The sequence below is a fragment of the Corvus hawaiiensis genome, chromosome 8 (assembly GCF_020740725.1).
Source record: "Corvus hawaiiensis isolate bCorHaw1 chromosome 8, bCorHaw1.pri.cur, whole genome shotgun sequence".
NCBI classification, from domain to species: domain Eukaryota; kingdom Metazoa; phylum Chordata; class Aves; order Passeriformes; family Corvidae; genus Corvus; species Corvus hawaiiensis.
The window spans coordinates 7,360,258-7,380,265 of NC_063220.1; the positions used below are offsets into that span (position 1 = coordinate 7,360,258).

The 20,008-nt window shown below is 41.5% G+C and overlaps 1 protein-coding gene across 1 annotated transcript in view; it reads left to right on the forward strand.

The window, feature by feature from the left end:
* The first annotated feature begins 4,859 nt into the window (after positions 1-4,859).
* GFRA1 (GDNF family receptor alpha 1) overlaps positions 4,860-20,008 on the forward strand; it is a 137,496-nt gene continuing 122,347 nt past the window's right edge. The window contains 4 exon segments of the mRNA XM_048311413.1: positions 4,860-5,389; positions 5,392-5,440; positions 6,523-6,825; positions 8,032-8,115. Coding sequence (XP_048167370.1) covers positions 5,339-5,389; positions 5,392-5,440; positions 6,523-6,825; positions 8,032-8,115 — 487 coding nt within the window. The 5' untranslated portion in view covers positions 4,860-5,338.

Consider the following 20,008-nt stretch of genomic DNA (forward strand, 5'->3'; position numbering starts at 1 on the left):
ATTACTACTACTTAATAGACGATATTTCATTTTTTGGTCATCTTTTATACTTTTACCTCACTGCGCCACATCGAGTCTCTGTGCTGCTGGATCCTCTATTGCCATGGAATTCTGCGCCCTGTTTTCTGCGGAGGCAGGAATCCCTTCCCACGTTAGCCTGCACTGTCCCTACCAACAGCTAGGGGGCGGTGTTACCCCATTTTTAAAGCAAAAAGCCCCAGATCCAGGGATCCAGGGATTGGCCTCTCCTAACAACCCTTTCCTTACCAGTTTGGACAAACTATCACAGTCTGTGCCTTAATAGAACTACTTAAACGGAATCATTTCTATAAGATACTGAACTTCACAAGTAGCTGCAGTTCCATCAGCATTTTCATGTTTTTAGGGGTAACCAGTATATTGTGTTTCTTAACTACAAACTCTGAATTGCATTGCACACTTGGTGTTTCTGCATCTATTCTACTGAATTTTGTCACTTTATTTTTCTTCCTTTTTTTTTTTTCCTCCTTCCAGGTGGCTTGATACTATATCTGCACAACCTCTGGCGAGGACAGGGACACAGGAGTTTAGGAAAAACTTCCTGGCCAAGAAGAGCTGTGGGAATTCACTACCAGTCTGATTAAAGCACAGGGAGAGGGGGTGGGGGGTGGCAGGCATGGCACAGTGAATTTCTTTTCTTATACTTTTGAATCAATTAAGTCACTTAGTAATCGGGATTGCACTTCCACAGGTTTTTTATTTGATTGCTGTGTGAATACTCATTGCTTACTTTGCTTTTGTTTTATGTTTTTTCTGATACTTACTGAAAGCTCTAAACCCAAATAAATGACAGGTTCAGTAAAAACTCAATCTTGCTTTTGTGTTCCAAAAGCCCATTCAAGGCTTCATAAGCCCCTCAAAATTGATTTTTGGAGCGCTGTTATTTAATCTGCCCTTTACAAAACTTTAATGCCTTGAGCAAATCCTTCTTGCCTTATTCCCACCAAAAGGCATTTTGACTTCACGGTAACCAGATAAATATAAGACAAAAAATGCAGTTCAGGCTGTTCCCCCAGTCCCTAGTAATTCTCTCACTTCTCTATTCTCCCTTTCTCATTATTGAAGAAAGCCTCCTGTGTAAACACTACTTTTTGTGCTCCCATGGTATACAGACTTTTTCCCATCACTTGCTTGCTCTCCCCCACCTGCTAGATATGACTCATTAGTTTAGCTTTAGCTTTGCTTCACCTCTTCACTCCCCTAAGAATTGTATTTAAAGTTCATGGCACTGTTCTTATTCTCAGCATACTTTCTCTTCACATACCTAGCGGCACTGCAGATAATAACTGTGTAATGTTCCCTGGGCTCAGCGGCTCCAACTTCAATATTTTCTTCCAGGGTTCAGTCTTTAAAAGGAGGTCTGTGGCAGAGATGGCAAAGGGAATCTGCAGACTAACCCTGGGCCAGGCAATGGACTAATTCAGCCTTCTTGTCCGCTCACTGGCATCTGAACCACTGCCAGCCAGACGAACCTAACGCAGTGCTCCAACACCGCAGCCCTTGCAAGTGGAACTGGCTGCAAAGCAACATCCACCGCCTTTGCAGGAGGCATCTCTGCGCATGATACCTCCTGAGAGTTTGCTGTCATTAGTTTACATGCAAAGGAGAATGCAGAAGGACATCAGTAGAACTGAATGCAGCGAAGTTCCTGTTCTGCTTTCGCTCACTGTGTATGCCTGGTCTCCAGGAGCAGATGGCCTGGATAGATACAAGCTGCTGTTGCTCGATGCTGTTGCTGCATTCAGAGCATTTGGGCCCAGGCTGCAAGGCGACAGGAAGCTTAAAACTGCCCAGTGTTAGGGGTTACACTTACCTCAACCTCCTTGGAAAGAAAAGGGTTCCAAGAGCTGATTTCACTGAAATTTTAGTATCAAATAACTCCACTATCCCCATTACTTTGCCTTTTCCTTGTGAAAAGTTTTCAATGAAAGAAAACCTGCTATTGTATAACAGCTTCCAACTAGAAAGAAACTAGTAATTACAGGTAGATAAAGACTGAAGTACTGGCAGTTAATACTGGCAGCAAGTATCTTGAAGTACTTGGTTCTGCCTTCCACATTATTTATACTGTAATGGCCTTTAAACAATAATCCAGTGGTGATTGTGTTGTCATCCTTCCTCTAATGAAGTGTTTGTCTTTACCAGCTGAACCTTATATATGTTATGTTACATTAATTTTTTTGAAACTTTTCTATAAAACTCACCCAGCAGAATATTTTAAAAGCTTAAATATCTTTAAAATATTTGCATTAATGTCCATATGGCTTATTCTTTTATTCTTCATTTGTCTGAAGAGACTCATGTGTTGAATGATTGACAGATACAAATTGTAAGGCAGACCTTGGTTTGACTGAAATCAGCAGCAAAACATTCAGTGACTTAGTTTTACCCCAGGGCAGGTAAAAGGCACTTGGAAAGCACTGTGCAAAGACCCAGAGGATTGTGACTCCAGCGACAGAGTGGCTTATGGGATTTTGGCTGCAACAAAAATTTATAAATAATTCCATCTCTGAAAGAAAAAAAGAAAAAGAAAAACAAAAGTAGTTTCTGCTGTGGAACAAATGTCCTTGTGATTTTTAAGAGGCTTTCTCCCACCTATTGTCCTGGTAAAGAGTGTGTAGCAGTTGGATATTCTGAGCAACTGTATGTAGCATGGACTTTCTTCTTGGATCTTGTTTCTCAAACATGGTTGCATTTTAAACTTCTTTCCCATTAAAACCTTTTAACCTTTTTTCACCTTGGGTGGTAGTTTTCCAGAGATGAGTCAAAATACTGGCAAGAGGAGTGTTTAGATAGTATTCAGAATTTTTGGATGAACGTTTTCCAGCTGTTTTCTTATTTCTGAACTGTCAGCGACATTTTGTTCAACGTTTAACACTTAAAATGTAATTTCAGTTTTGCTGTAACAGTAAACACCCCACAAAAGCTGTGTTTTGTAACAGTGAAAGTAGTTATTAATGCAGAGATTTTCAATGTGTTGCTTTTTTATATGCCAAATAATTTGTGTGTATGTATGCATTCAGGACATCAATACATGAATGGTTTTGTAAAAAGTGGCTGGGTTTTCAGCCTGATTTTCAGTTGCTATCCTCTGCTGTGAATGTTGTAGCTATTCTTGACTTAGGCTTCTAAATGATAGGAGAATTATGCTGCCTTCATGTTAGATACACAGATAACTCCTATTACCGAGCTTATGGTGTGTCATAATGATGTCAAAATTACCAGTGAAGAAATAATCATCTCTCTGTATCACCCAGTTCAATTTCTATTGAAGTGTTTGGAAGACCAACTTGTTTCATTAAATACCAGCTATTCAAAAAGCTGAAGCTGTCTTGAATCGTCAATGCTATCACCAACGTAGCACCTTCTAATTATCATGAAACACTCCAGAAATCTGGTCATTGTTTCTCCAATTACATCCTTGGACGTGCAGCAGATAATAGACTTCGTAACCATATCATAGTAAATGCCTCTTCACATTAAACAACCAAAACACCAAACTTATGACTTAAATCAGTTGCAACGTCCTATCAATACTACAATTTCACTGAGAGAACCAGTACTTTGCACAGGGGTTTTTTTGGGTTTTGTTTAGTTTTATTTTTGTTGTGTGTCATGGGTTTTGGGGTTTTTTTTGGGTAGAAATGCGAATCTGTCTGTTAAGAAAAAGTGGCAACACAGGGAAGAAAAACCCCGTACAACAAACCAAACAAAAATAAGCCCTTTCCATTTGGGTTCTATGAATGTTGTACTCTCTGTATATCCTGGCATATGCTAAGCTTTTAAATAAGTGTTTTGAAGTACCTTACAACAGTTTAGCTCCATCTGCCATCCAGTTTTTGCTCTAAAAGTGGCCAGCCGGATAATCTCCCATCTCACGAAGCAAGGCAAACTCCTTTATGCAAAATTTATTGCAAGGAGAAGCAAATTCCTGAAGTCAAATGGGCCAAATAGCTTGTTGACAAAACTACCAAGGAACATATATACTGACTTTGAAAAATAGAAAAAAATAAACCCAAAACAACACATTCGGTTGCAGCCAGAACACAAAACCACCTGAACAGAATTTTCCACATATGAAAACAAGGAAATCTGGAAGCTGAAGCTATTTTAGGCTAATTGCGTTTTGTTGGGTTTCGGAGGAGCGGTACGTAGTAGCAACTGTGGGAAAACCACTAAATAGTTCTCTGTTTGAACCATCTGTCACGAATATGGGACATATGTTCGCTTTGTTTATTCAGGAGCCAAGTGGAAGCCGATACACTGCGCTCGGCCCCGGCCGAGGGCTGGACCGCACCGCGCACTGCAGGGATGCGGCTCCCGGCTCCGCGGGCGCGGGGCCCGCCCGCCCCACGGCGGCTGCGGAGAAAAACGGGCGGTGCTCCCGCCGCCCTGGGGTCGCAGAGGGACGCCCCGGGCTTCCCCCGCGGGCGGCGGGGCCGGCAGGGGGAGGCCGCGGCCGCCGAGCCCCGCGGAGGGCGGGCGGGGAGCGGGGCAGCCCCGCGGGGCCGCCGCCTCTCCCCGGCTCGCCCGGCTGCCGGCGGAGCCCGGTCGGAACCGCTCCCGCCGAGCGCCGGGGCCGCTCCCGGGGCGGCGGGGGCTCCGCTCCGCTCTGCTCGGCGGAACCGGAGCGGCCGCGCCTCCCGCCCGTCCCAGTTTTCCCTGGCAAACTTTGGCTGCCGGCAGCGCCGCACGCACGGCCCCCCCCCTCCGCCCCGGCGGCAACGCTCCGCGCAGCCTGCGCGGCCCCGCGCACCGCCCCGGCCCCGGCGCGTCAATAAAGTTGCGGTCGGGAGGGTGGAAGAAGCGAATTGCCCCGGTGGCTCGGGAAGCCGTGGCTCGGGGCTGCCAGCGGCTAGCCCCGGCTGCGGGTCCGGGGGCGGGCGGGCGCTGCGGGTCTCGTGTGTGCACCCCCCTCCCGCCCCCCGTGCGCTCTCGGTCCCTCCCTGGGAACAGGCGCTGCCCACCCAAGGAGGCGACCGGCGCTCCTGCCCCGCTGCCGCTCGCTCACTCACACACGCTCCCACACAGACACACACACATATACCCGTGCGTGCGCCTCTCGCTCCCGCACTGGAGTCAGTGCTTGTGCCTGCAGGTTGCTCAGACCTGAAATCTAAAGGAAAAGCTCAGCGTCTGCGTCGCTGCTCCTGCCGCCGGTGGTGGTAGCGGTGAAGAGGAGGGGGGTTGTGGTTTTTTTTTTTTTTTTTTTTTTTTCCTTGGTGGGTTTTTTTCCCCCCTTGAATTCAATGGATCTGAACTTGGAGCCTTTGGACCTCGGCGGTGTTGGAATATCTACATGCTGATCATCTTTGTTGTGACACATCAAGTCGTTTGGGGAAACCATCCGAAGACAGCAAGATGTTTCTCGTTCTCTTGTACTTCGCTTTGCCCTTAGTGGGTAAGTTGCTGGTGCCTGATTTCGGTTTGCACATCGCTTCATAAAGCAGAGCATAGGGTTTATGGGACTGGGAGCCTGATGGTTGTCAGTCTATTGTTTAGGCAGAACAGTGAAGTTTCCAGTAGTTTTTATGGCTCTGCCTCACATCAGTTAGCCCGGTCTACGTTTAAAGCTTTGTGAGGTTGCAGACTTCGGTACTTGCCTGTCTAGCCTCTTATTAAATTGGGTCCTCGCAAGTTACAGGGAAACTTTTCATTTAAATAAAATAAGGCTGCCTGGGGAGGGTGGGGGATGACAAGAGCCAGCTGAAGGATTACATCTTCACCTGAACCTGGCAGCATGCCCGACTGGTAGTGGTTTGCAGCCCAAACTGGTTTCCTTTCCACAGGAGAGGTTTGCATTTCCATCCGCATGTGTCTGAGGGAGCATGACGGGGGCGCGATGGAGAGGAGAGAGTTAATGCAATTTGCTTTGTTCTCCTGCAAAAGCATCATACGTGGAGAGAGATGGGGAGGGGGGGAAGTAACAAATTCTACCTTTATACATATAGAATAAGAAAAAATGTGTACAGCCTTTAAAAAGTGACTGACGCAAAGACAGGCTAATATCAATCAGTGAGGATACTTATCTCCCTCAGCGGGTTTTTCCTGGATGTAAGTGAAATAACAGCAAAGCTCTTGTGGAAAGTGAGGCTGAATATTTAACCCCTCAGTTAAAATCTGGACTGGAACGCTGATTTGTTTCACCAAAATGGATCTATGGAATAACAAATTTTGTCAGGCACATTAACCCCTCTGGGTTTTCTTTCCTTTTTGTGTTTCCTCATAAATCAGCCATCAGGGTTAAAAAATACTGTTTCCTTGGACTCCCCCGAAAGTGGATCTAAGCCCATGGAAACCCTGTGTGCTTTTTCCTAAGGTGTAGCATGAAGCCAGGAGGTTTGCAAGGTGCTGCTCCTGGGGTTGGCTACATGTGCTGCGTGAGGAGGTGCCCCGTGCTTCCCAGATGCTTCTCTGGAGCTCGGGTAGAACCCACCCTCCTCCCTCAAAGAGCGTGTGTTGGTTTGTGTCTCCTCTCCATAGATGTACTTTTGTCTGCAGAAGTGAGCGGGCTGCCTGGAGGGGACCGCCTGGACTGCGTGAAAGCCAGCGATCAGTGTCTGAAGGAGCAGAGCTGTAGTACTAAATTCAGGACACTGAGGCAGTGTGTAGCCGGCAAAGAGAGCAACTTCAGCCGGACCACGGGCCTGGAGGCGAAGGACGAATGCAGAAGCGCCATGGAAGCTCTCAAGCAGAAATCCCTGTACAACTGCCGCTGCAAGAGGGGCATGAAGAAGGAGAAGAACTGCCTGCGCATTTACTGGAGCATGTACCAGAGCTTGCAGGGTACGTGGCGAAGCGCAGAACCCCCAGTGCAGGGTGCGGGTTTGCGCCTGCCGCTGAGCCCCAGCCGGGCTCTGACCCCGCAGCTCTCATTGTGCTCGTCAGCTGCCGCCCGAGGAGCCTCCATCCGCCCCCAGCGCAGCTGCGGCTCCGGTCCTGGGCTGGGAATGGACAGTGAGAGCTTCCTCCAGGGGACCCAGCTGACCTTTCTAAACCACAGTCAAAAAATAAGGGCACTAGCATGTGCAAGAGCCACAAAAACAGTAATTTGGAGACATTTTCTTAATAATATTAAAACTCCTTAATTAGGACTCACCTAACAAGACCACAGGGCACTGGGACTAGTTTCTTAGCTTTTTTGGTGAAAGTTAAATATAATATGAAGAGGAGATTGTTTTAAGTAAAAGTTTATTTTTTCCTTTCCTGTATTTAGTAGCAGTATTCCCTGGACATGCTGAGGCATAAAAAACCCCAAAGTTTATGTGTCCTAGAGCATGTAGATGTGCCAGTTAGAAGGGATATGACAGTGATTGACTCAGGACTCCTCTGCTACTCATATTCATAAGGCAAATTTCCCTTAGTCTGCTGAGAATAGTCAGGTCCTCATATGAGACAGCATTTCTAGCCCTGTTTTGCTGTGGCCCAGGAGTTGAAGGTGCAGTCCTTCACTTCAGTGTGCTTTTTCTTTTTTTTTTTTTAGTTGCTTTTGCAATAAGGGAAGTAATCCCACATATCCATATGTGTTAATGAGTCCAGACATATATTTTTGCTAACTGTAATAATGGACATTTTGTGCATCATAAAAAGCTTCTCTTCCAACATCATCTTGTTAGAAGTGTTTTATACCAAAGATGCTAGTTTTTGGCTGTTAGCTGAGCTGCTCTGGAAAAGAGCTCTGCTGTTAATGCTGAATGTAGAGGAACATCCTTGCTACAACTTCTCTCCCACTGGAATGAGATGGGACAGTCCCTGTGATGTCACAGGCTGTCTTTGCAAATTATGACCTTACCCAGGGAGGAAGGAGAGAAAAGATCTGTGACAGGGACAATCAGCTCCTTTAGGTGTTTCTATAGCTAATTCTTTGAGAAGTAGCCATATAAACTTTTTAAATGGATTTAAGGGGAGTACATTTCACTAAGTAAAAGTAAACAAGTAATCTTACCCCAAATTCTTGTATAAGAAAAAAATGCAAATATTTTTTGTCCTTAGGAAATGACTTGCTTGAAGATTCCCCTTATGAGCCAGTTAACAGCAGACTATCAGACATATTCAGGCTAGCACCAATTGTATCAGGTAAGCAGACTTAAAATTCTTTAACTGATACATGATTTTATAATTGAATTATGGAACTTTCAAGCAGTACTCATAACTAAAAAGAAATTATAATGGCTTCCTGAATTTAGGAAGCTCATGATATAGTTGCACAAAAGAAAAGGCTAATTGGTTTTGAAGTGAAAGAGTGCTTGGCAGGATGGCAATTTGTATTCTTTTTGAGTCATTCTTGACAATAAATGCTAAATTTTCCTGTAGGTGGCAATCTGATTCCCTGTGTTCCCAATTTACAAATCATTTCCTTTTTGGGAATTTGGTCAGTGCAAGTTACCTCCTATTGACTTTACAGAAATCAGAAGATACATCTTTCAAATGTTTGCATAAGGGAATGCTTTCTAGTTTCATACAGTTCTGTAAAAAAAGAAAATTCAGAATTAAGGCTTGTCTTCTTTTCTGGAACTGCTGCCTTTTTAAAGAGCCTGTTCACAACTTTCTTCCTCCTTTTTCTTCCACCTCCTTGCCTTTTTTCTTGTTGCTGTGTGGCTGCCTTTCAGAACTTTTTTGTGGTATGTTGAATAGGTTGCTTGGCGATTAAACAATGATGTTTGTTCTTTATCAGCCTAAATTATACTCATTTGGGATCATATTTATTGAAAATATGGTTTGGGGGGGCATTCGCTGGTGTTACGGATTGGAATTTAATTTCTTTTTAGGAGTTTCAGAAAATCTTTTTTGAGGATGCAGTCTGTACTCTGGTCTTCTATTTCTTTAGCTCCATAAAACAAATCAACTATGCATGGTACAGTGTGTAAGTTGGACAGTGCTGAAGCTGTACTTAATGGAAAGGTTCTGGATAAGCATTAGGAGGTACCTCTTTAAAAGAAAGAAAAAAAAATAAAAGACCAGAGAGAGTGGCTTGACCAATTTTTAGCTGTACTTACACTTTTTAGGACTCAAAGTCTCATTAAAAGCCAGGGGGACTTAGATTGTTAAGTATTTAATGGTACAGATTTTCAAAGGCACATAGACACATAAAATGTAGATAACTGCCCGTTGGGATTTTCAGAAAGGACTAAGTGATTTAAATAGGCGTTAGATGCCCAGGCAGTTTTGAAAATTCTAAGTGCTTAATGCATCTTTATGTGTCTTAATGCCTTTGAAAATTGTCCCTTTAGTCACTTTTCAATATGTGACTTCAGATCCTTATGCCATACATCTTTTGAAAGCATTGTCTTATTTGGTGAGCCAGTCTGCTGGAGAAATAGTAGAGAGCAAAGATAAATCTCTGAAGAATCTTTATTTCTAATATTTTTTATTGCTTAAAACTCCAACTTAATATAAAACCAAGACAAAATCAGTGCAGAGGAGTTCCAGGCTGTTTTCTTAAAGTTTATGATCAGCCTGCCTGGGGCCAAATTCTAACCTACCTCAGCAGTTTTATGATCTGCAGAGAAATACCCAATCTGCTTTCTTCCTTTCTGTTATTTTTTTTAGATTCCCCATTTACTTGCAGAATAATTACCTTAAAGATGTAATTTTCATGTGCCCGTTCTGTGTGACAGTGAAGTAAGACATAGTTGCCAACAGGTGTCCATCCTACCACAGTTAGGTCTCATTCTGTGTTACCAGTGCACCCCAAATTGCTGCTCCCTTGGTCAAAAATTTCAGGCTTACAAGGATGGGAGGCCTAGAATTCACAGTGAGCAACAAACAGAAGTTGTCATCCAGTGGAAAAACACCAGTGTTTGAAAGTACTGTCAGCTGAAAGAGAAAGATTAGCAAAAGCATTTTTCTTATTGTCATGGTTACTATTGCATGCTGTATTCTTTAAAGCTCTTCAGTCTTACAGGTTTTTTGCAGAGCTCTGCAAATACAACAGAACTTGGTAAAATCTGAGTAAAACGAACAAACAGAACAATCCCTGTTCAGGTAGCATTGACAGGTGTTTTGTAACTGGTGTTCTGCTAATGTGGACATTGTATTTATAAATGTTGCTGCATTGTTCACTCCCATTAAAGTTACTTGTGTGTAATTAAAATCAGCAATTAACCCTTTCATATCACAAAGCCCATTCTGTGGTACTGTGAGATTTGGTATATATCAAGTAGAATGCTCTTGCCCCCTTTTGTCTTTATTTTAAATAGTATAAAATAATCACAGTACTTTTCTTCTGTGGTATGTAAAAGGGGAAGTCAGTGGCTGAGATGATTGTTTTGTGTCAGATAAGTCTTTTGTAGTCTACGTAAGCCTAACAAATGAAGGACAGCTTTTAAAACCAGTTAAAGTTGATGTAATTCTATTCTGATAGATGTTCAAAATTGCTTCCCCTATGGAGACAGGAGGCTGCAGTCTCTCTAATTCAAGCATCAATGTGTTGATTTAGAAAAAAAGTCAGGAATATATTGCTAAACCTGTTACTAAGTTTGAGTCTTCGCAGTTGAAAGACTGGGCTGTCTTGTTTTCTGTTTTGGGTTTGAATTTTCTTTGTAACTACTGTGTCAGACGTGGTGCTTCTGCCTCAAGGGTGTGAATTTCTTCCTGTTAATCAGCTCTTCAAATTGTTGAAGATTTGTGTGTTTTGGAGGGTAACAGATTTGGTTTAGTTTTTATGATGTAAAGATTTTGCTTAAACAGACATTTTTCCTTGAACCTTTGCCATTTTAGAGAGGTGAAAACGTTTTAAGGCCATTGACTTCTATCACAACTACAGTAAATGCAAAATCTGTTGATTAGATTTCAGAAGTGAGTTTCACACTACATTAAGGAGACATGCTTGAATTAGTAACTTCTTAAAGCTATCTGTGGCTTTTTACTATCTGGAGAACTGTTTGCCTCTTAAATTTGTAATTTATTTGACGTTGAGCCTTGCAACTGGAAGATAATGTTATTATTTGGTATTAGCTGATACAGTGTAGTGGTCATCTTGGGCACATTGTAAGAAAATACCGTGCATAGAAAATGTAGCTGCACATACCTGTAGAAATACTTAACAAAGTGGTGTTTCTGAAATGTCTCTCATTTCAACACAAAAGGGAGAGCCACCAGATCTGAATAAAATGCCTTAAGCCACATCTGTGAAGTGGTGTAAGTAGAAAACTCAGTGTTAAAAAGGCTTGGCTATTTAGATCAATGCTTTTAGGGTGACAAAATGCTCTCCTCCCATGGATTCACTTCTAAGTTGCCTGGTTGTTCATTGGCTTATTATGTCATCGTTATCTTTGTGAATCTTCTTTCTTTTACATCCATTATGTTCAGAAATAATCTTAAAAGAACAGGCTACATAAATCAGAACAGTTGTTAAAATGTGGAGGTTTTGCCGTTCATCTGTGGAGAATTGGTTGGTTACATGCTGCTAGTTAGGCCTTGCTTCTAGTTGGTAAAGCACAGGACTGGTAGAAATTAATTATTTTGCCAGTATTTCTTCTTAGTGTAGTAAATTGTTTTTGCAAAGTGCCTTGTGCATCGTTAACAAGTGAGAGAAAGAAAGTGGCTTGTATGATTGTGTGCCAAAGGGACTCTTCCCTGATTCTGCTGTTCTCATTAGAGGCTGCCTGATCTAAAAAGTCTGGGCATCTTCTGTCATAAAAGGTATGTGGAAACTTATATTTAGAAATGGGGATATTTTATATTTATTACGGTAAACTTCTAAATTAAAACCAAGAACTCAGTAGACAGCACAGCATGTTGGGTTTCTTGCTGGAGTGTATCATTCCACGTTAGAACACAGCACATGAAGTTACAAGGTTTGATTTGCACACTGACTAAGCTGTAAATGCAAACAGAAACAAAATGTAAGGTGGCTTTTTACTGTATATACAAAGTTGAGACTGTAAAATTCGTCAGTGCTGGAGTCTCAGGAGTGCGTGTGTGCTGGTGGCTATTACACTCTTTCTGTCAGATGTATGAGGATGGCTCTGGGTCTCCCTCTAGGATCTCTCCATTGCTCAGAAGGAGAGGAGGTTGCTCAGTAGTTTTCTCACCTTCCTTGGAGTTTTTCAAAGTCTTTTGGGCATCTTGAATAATTTATTCACAAATCACTAAGTCGATTGCAGGGAAAGTACGAATCCAGTGTGCAAAACACTCTATTGGGGATGTGACAGACTTTTATAAGGGAATAGTCCCCTCTCCCCAGCATAAAACCTGTTCTGAGTATTGATGGCCACTATTTGCCTCCTCCCTGTTACATTTTTCTTCTCAGGGATGCGGTAGAGACATCACTGAGAATGAACTGCAGATGTTTCCTTGGAAAAGTTGCCATCAGCAAAGGTGGAGGAGGAGGGTTGGGGTTTTTCAATCCGAATTCCCAGGATTCAGAGAAATAGGGCTTCCTTGTCTTCTCCTCATAGTTTCTCTTCCTGCTATTCTGTAAAGAGGGGCTGTAGAATTAGAACAAGCTGTGTCATAGTGATTAATTTCCCCCAAACCTTCAAAATCCCAAAATTCTTTTAATCAAGAATGGAGTGTTTCCCTATTCAGTTTTGTAATTCTTGATCTGATGTAAGAGCTGTGTTCTGGGTAGCAGGTCCCTGACACTTCAATTATTATTTACTTCTTTTTTTCCTACCTGGTAAATGACTTTTCATTTGTAGAATCCATGTATGGCATTTTTTAGATTGTTTATCAAAAAGATAAGTTAGAATCTCTCTCCTAGCCAAGGCATTCACTGCTTTTTCCTTTTGGGGTTTGTGGCGTGTGAATTAGTGGCTTCTCCCATGAATTAATACTGTATGACATCTCCAATTCCTATTGCCCGAGGCCTCTAATCCTGTTTCTGTTCCTAAATCTGTGTGCATTTCAAATGCCATGTATTTTTCTAATTTAACACTATGTCTTTTTATGAAATTTCTGTAAGATTGTTTGAGACGCCACTTTTCTACAAAGGCCACCTAATTTTAAAAATATTAAAAATGTTGATTTCTCTTGACACTTAGCAATGCTTTTATTAGGTCTTAAACCTCCATATTGTTGCTGCTTAGTTAAAAAAACCTGAGATACTTCATATTAGTCACCTTATATGTACACCCGAGTTGATAAACAATAAACCAGATCTTTTTAGGTTAATAGGAGTCTTGCAATCTGATTCTGTTCCCACTGAAGTAAGCATAACATATCAAAATCTTCTTATTTGATTATGATGTATTCTGTTTCCTCTTGTAATTTTTTTTTGGGCTTTGTTCTGGTTTTCTGATGTGAGGTCGAACCTTTTGATAACAGAAAAGTAAAAACTTCGTATATTAAGTTTCCATTAGATTGTCACACACAACACTATATTTTTCTTTATAAAGTAATGCATTAAAATAATAGCCCTTGAACCAATATTTAATACTGGTTTTACACAAATCCAGACTAACTCTATTTTTCCTCAGTGAGAATTTGTGTGCTGTTGCAAGAAAAAACCAGACAAACCAGGCATCTATTTTAGCTGTGTTTAACAAAATGAAAAAAGTTTGACAGAAATAAATCTAAGCATGTACAATGTTTGTGTTCTCTGACATTTCTGAGTGCAGATTTTCCTTGCAGAGACAACTAGGCAGATAACAAGTTATCGAGGGTGCATAGATACCAGTTACTGATTTCCACTTCTGCATTTTTATAATCAGATTGGATTTCACACAAAGGAAAATCACTTTGGTGACTGTTGGCTTGCAGGAGCTCTTTGAACATCCTGTTTTCTGCATTTCTTGAAGCTAGATCTGGTTATGAGAGGGGAATTAAGTACCTTGCTGAAGTAACTGATTGGCCTATAACGGCAGCACCTGTGCACTTTACCTTCAGCAGGATCATGAACAGGCCTTGAAAATAGAAATATGTAAATATTCTCAGTTTAGTCCATGTTGCTTTCCTTGGTAAGATTACTGGAACCTTTTTGCTAATTTCTTTGAAGAGCTGTAAAACAGAAGAAAAGGTCTGTGTTCCTCAGGTATTTAAAATGCACAGCTTTGAGCAGATGTAGTGCTTCTGCTTGTCCCAATAGTCTAGACAGGCTTTGCCAACCTGTTTCAACATGAGAAACAAGATTAAATGTGTTCCGTGGAAGGAGGAGGCACCCGATGATGCAACAAAGCATTTATGTGTGAATATTCAGCCTTTCCCTTAATGCCAGGAGTAGTAAGAGAGAGCAGTTAGAAGTCTTGAAGGAAACTCAGAGTTGGGCAGTATTTTCCTGAAGCCTCGGAGGAAAGTGTTGGGATAGAGCTGGTTGAACAAGCATGACCAGGTACTTTGTTACCAAATATGATATATTCAGTGAACCACATATTTTCTGGAGTAACATCTTTGGAGAATGGAACTGCCATCCCTTAGTCTGTAGCTTTGCAGGAAAGCCTCACTTATGGTGTGGTGGGTCAGATGTTAAATGAACAAATATGTATGTGCACTTTTGGGCAGCAAACTGTATTCTTGCTTCCCATTACAGGGAAGCTTTTTGATTTGCTTAAGTGCCACTTGAGTTTCTCTGAGGGAGGAGCAAAGCACAGAGGTACTGCCAATGGTGTTGGTGGGATTCTGAGGAGAGATTAGATCTCTCCTGAGGAGAGAAGCAGAATCAGGTTAACTGTTGGGAGAGGCACCACCATTCCAGTGATGTGGTGAGCAGGAACAGGCACAGGCTGCTGGGCACCTCAGACACACAGAACTGGCTGGGTCCCCTGTTTTCTCAAGTATCTGCAGACTGCAGTGTCTCAGGGGTGAGGGGTGGGACACACTGAGCCTGCTGATGGAGCAGCTGGAGGCGTGCTGTAGTGAGAGTGAACAGAAGCCCCGTGGTTCATGTGGTGACCTCTCTGTTGTCACTGGTTCAGTGATAAAGGTTGGTGTGAGGGTGAAAGAGAAGACTGCATTGAGCAGGCAGATTTCCATGGCAGCCTTCCTTTCAGGGCTTCCAAAATGCCTTTTCTAAAGCTGTTTTCGCTGGTGAAACCAAAAGAACAGCATCCTGCAGCTTACTGTCTCTTGATGGCACAGCAAGGTACAGTTTATGGCAGGCATTTTGCACCCTGGCTCTTTACATTTTCAGATATTTTTAAACTTTTATTTTTTTTATAACCCTATTTCTGTTTGACTCTCAGGGATAACTTTGACAGTCTTGGAGAAGCCAGTGCTATCTGTCAGGAGTTGACAGAATGTTAAAAATGCTAAGAGTAAAAGGCTTGTGTGTGATGAAAAGAAATAATGATTTCTGGATTGCAAGGCAGATACTTATTTGTGATAAGTATCCAACATTTGTTATTTTAAGATGTTTTAACATTGTTTTAACCTTAGAAAGGAATGTGTTTACAGCTTTGAGTTTTAGAAATGTGCCTGGTTTTGTTCATGAAATGTAATTCTGTAATTTATATTATTTTTGGTAGTATTTTTATATTCTTGCATTTTCCATCGATGAAACTAGTGCATCAATAATGCTGTCAGTATAGTTAGAGCATTACGACAATTAAGTTATTTTTGGAACAATTCTTCAGTTACTATGATGCTTTGACAATTTTTGTAAGTGTCAGGCTATTGTCCTGTACAATCTGCACTCAGCTTGAAATTTAATGTGAGAGAGGCATGACACAAAGTAATGGCACAGAGATAGCTCTTTCTGCATAGAAATTTGCAGAAATGATAGGTTGTAAAGAGACTTGAAGGTATCAAACAATTTGAGTAGAAACCCATAAATAAAGATGAATTTCAGCATTCAGTGGTTATATGATTTTATCACTGTCTGATGTCCATAAAATGCATCTTCCCATTAACATTTTGTCATGCAGCTGACAAGGTTCAGAAATGTTGAAAACTTCCATGCTTTTCCTTTTAAATTCTGCACCCTAAATTCGGTACTAAAGCTCCGTTCAGCAAACCCAGAAATGGCTGTTTCCTTGTTTCTCCTCCACTGGAGACAGCACAAGGATTCTTCCTGCAGTCCCACAGCCTCCACCCCAGTGCAGGTGTTTTTTGTGTTTAGCTCTGGCAGTCAGGCTTGTGCTAACCACTGCTGCTTCCCTGAGCTGAGAATCCCAGCTCATTCCTGCCTTGATGTACCTTTTCCAAAAACTGCCTTCCCTTCTTTGATTGCCAACTTTCCTCTCGGTGTAACTCCCCCACCAAATCCCCTCCAGCTGCAGGACTTCAGGGGTTTCTTTCTCTGTCACTGCAGCACAGAGTGGCTCTGCTTTCCACTTCTGCTGCTCCTCAGAAATCTGGTTGCAGTTTTTCCCATTCCTTTTGTGACACGCTTGTCTTCGCTGTCCTGTCTGATGTCTTTGCTTTGCACCCTTCTCTCCCATTCTTCAAATCCCCCAATGCCTCCCTGTCCTCCCTCATCCAGGACTTCTGGTGAAGCAACACCTTCTGTGTTGCTGCAAACTTGTGTTAAACTTAGCTTTTCTCAGCATTCTCCTAGTCGTTCTCTCACCCACCCTGTAAAGAGTTTGAGACGTGGTTTGCTTAATAAAAGGAATTGTTCCTGACTGATGGAACTAACAAAGCCTGAGACCTACCTTAATCCTTCATTCCCTGGATGCCCCCACTCTTTGCACAGAGTTCCTGTCTCCTCTGCCTGTGCAGTGACCTCTCCATGTGCTCCTTTGTCCTTTCCCTGGTCCTTAGTTCTGTCCCACGCCTCTGGTCTGTGGGGCAGCAGGTGCTGCAGCTGGCTGGGTGCTAGACCTGTGCTGAAGGACTGTGGGTCCCCACTCCCTCTTGGAGTGGCTCAGAGCCAGAGGCACGCCTGCCTTGTCAGGTCTACTTGGGTCTAAAACTGTGGTTTTTCATAAAATTTGTAAGAACTTCATATTCATTCCTCTGTCAGATTTGTTCAAGTATGACCTATGGGTTAAGAAATCACTGGGAGCTGCAGGGTGTGGAGAAGATAGAGACTAATATTTAATTTACTTAGATTTCCTTGAAAAATTATGATTAAAAAAAAAAGCAAATACAGCTCCTGTCATATCCCTAAGCATTAGACTGTGACATATCTCATCTTATTCTAGTCTCATAAAACATCTCGTGTGTCATACAAGTGATATAAATAAACATGCAGTGGACTTGAAACATACAGGCAATTAAGTGCAGTTGATGGCTGGCAGTTGTGTGAGATAATTGAGCATCTCAGGATTCTTGAAATGGGAAATAACTCATTCATTTAGGTTAGTTGGCATGCAGATTGTTTATTCAGATTTAGAAATGAAACAGGAAAGAAAGGAGCCATCCAAAAGCTGTTATATATGAACACATATATTGCATTTGACTCTGGATGATACCGCATTGTGTTTACAAATGACACTGCACTTCGTAGAGTCATTTTCTTTTCCAGATGGAATATTTTTAGGATTAATGATTAAGTTTTGCTGATGTTTGTTGTCGTATGGCCATAAACAAAGTTAAGTAAGGCAACCACTAGCATTTGGTAGTAGTTCCAAAGAATTCTTGCCTCTTGCAAATAGAGTAGAATGTATTCTCTACAGCAGTGGCTTTGCATTAATGAGTGCTTAAGCAGCAGATTAAAATGTCTGTATAAAAAATAGGTCAGGATTATATAATAACACAAGTCTGGGATATTAATCACAGTGAAGATGATTTTATTGAGCAGATTAGATGCAATTAAATCTCAACTACAAAATATTTAAATACAATACCAGATCAAAACCCAGTCCCTGCAGCTTTACTTGCTTTCCTTCACACCTACAGGATCAGCACCTGACAGAAAAGTAAATTGTAATTTTTATTGTTGTTCATTTTCTATTGCCACGGGAATGTACATCATGTTATCCATTAGGCCCCAGACAGACATGTCTTTTCTCCACATACACAGTTATGAAACAAGACATGATTGAAGACAGTGAGGTGTTGGCTGTATTTGAAATTCTATTAGAAATTGATGAATTTGCTTGTCAGATTCCTTTAAAGGATTGCATGGATAAGAACTGCCTATAGTAGTCTCATAAGAAAAGTAATGAAAATTACAGCTTTAAAATCAGCCCATATAGACTGAGAAATTGTGTCAGTTCTTTCTCTCATGATCTATTACTTAATTTTATTCTCCTAAACAGTGAAATAGAGACACAAACTTGCAATGGTTGGTAACACTCATGACCTGATGAAGTAAACTGATGTGATCCTCTGAGAGGTCAAACTGTGTGTGTTTCTAAGCAGACATTCCTCAAGGCTGCTGATGTGTGAGATGTCTCTTCCCCTTGCCAAACATCCCACCTTTGCAACAGAAAATTAAAGGAGACTTGGAAAGAAATGTGGTGTGTTAATGTACGAGTCTTGTCTATAAACTGGTGTGAGAATTGTTGAACACAGTGTTTGGTAATGTGTTTGGGTGTTTTTTAAATTTTTGCACATTTTAAAAATACCTACATAGCTCTTTTTGGGTTGGGTAGAAAGTAAATTTATTAACTCTAGCAGTGTTAATGTTTAGGGAGAAAGGCCTACAATGTTTTTGAATTTGGTAAATAAAGAACTATTTGAATCTGACTTGGAGCTTCATTTAGTTTTTTAATACATTTCTGCTGTATAGCTAAAAATATCTTATCTGCATGCCCTTGACCTTTCTCTGAGAGCAGTGGGAAGATTCAAAAGCATAAATGAGAATAAATTTAGAATTATCCTATTTGAAGAAAAATGGTACCAAATGCTTTAGCTCTCTGCAAACTGGACTTCTCAGTCCTACATGTCCAGTCTGGCAGAGCAGAGCAGGGCACCCTGCTGCTGGACACAGGTTCAGGTAGCCCTGGAAAAGGGAAAGTAGTTCATTTTTCATTCCCTGCTCAGCCCTTCCCCTCCTTGCAGGAGGTACCAGCAAAGGTGCCAATTATAAAAGTGATTTCTGTAGCTCAGTTCTCTATCCCTGAACATGCCCCTTTCACCCCAGCTTGTTCTGTGTAGCTCCCCATGCAGCTGTGGAAGTATTTTCAGTCATTACCCTCTCGGGCTGTGTTTGAACTGGTGACTCCAAGGTGAGGTTGTCAATATATTAAAGACATCGTTAATGGTGTAGCCACAGCCATAAATGGTGAATAGTTGTGATGTTTGAGCTTTATTTTTCACTTATTAAAAATGTGTTGGTGTTTGGGTATCCCAGACATTTCAGGGATATTCCTGAAAGCTGGTGTCTTGTTGTGACACCACTGCAAGCAGCCACTCTGCACTGCTCCTACCTGCTTTAAATCACGCACTTAAGTGGGCAGAGAATGGGTGCGCTTGTGGAGCTGTCATTTTTAGGGCTTAGGTAGTGCACTGCTGGGCAATAATTATACAGTCTGATAGCAGCTTTCATTTATGCTAATTGCAAGTAAGCTTATAAATCCCTGAGATTATTAAAAAAGAAGTTATCTACTTCCTGTTGCAGTAAGTCAAGGATTTAAATGTTGCAAACTTTTGGTTCTGCCTTAAAGAGGAAAATGTCACCATGAAAATCTTCTCAATATCAACACTCTGCTAGGCTAAGAAAACAGGAAACCTTATTCTATTTTGCCTTTCAAAGTCATGTTTGTAGCATTGCAACTGTATATACTGATTTTAATAATTATTTTAAATTAACTCAGTGTTTAAAATATGTGTTTAATCCTACACAGACATAATAAAATTAAAATCATACTTAAAAGATAATCAATAAGTGACTACCTAGGACATGAACAGGAGGAAGAAGTAATTGATCTCATAAATGGCAGTGTTTTCTCTAGAGCTACTTTTAGTAATATCTTCTGAAAAAAAAAAATCACAGATTTCTGTAATGCAGGCAGTATGCAATATCTAGTGTAGACTGTGAAGAGAAATGTAATTTGCAAGTTACAGAACAAATTATTCTGTTGTAAAAAGAATAAAATAGAGCCAATAGTTAGCTCCACTTGAGCAGTGAGGCCTGCTAATTGAAGGACTGCATTGTAAGAGTCAATATTCAGGCTTGTAGAATGCTCAAAGTGACTAGTTC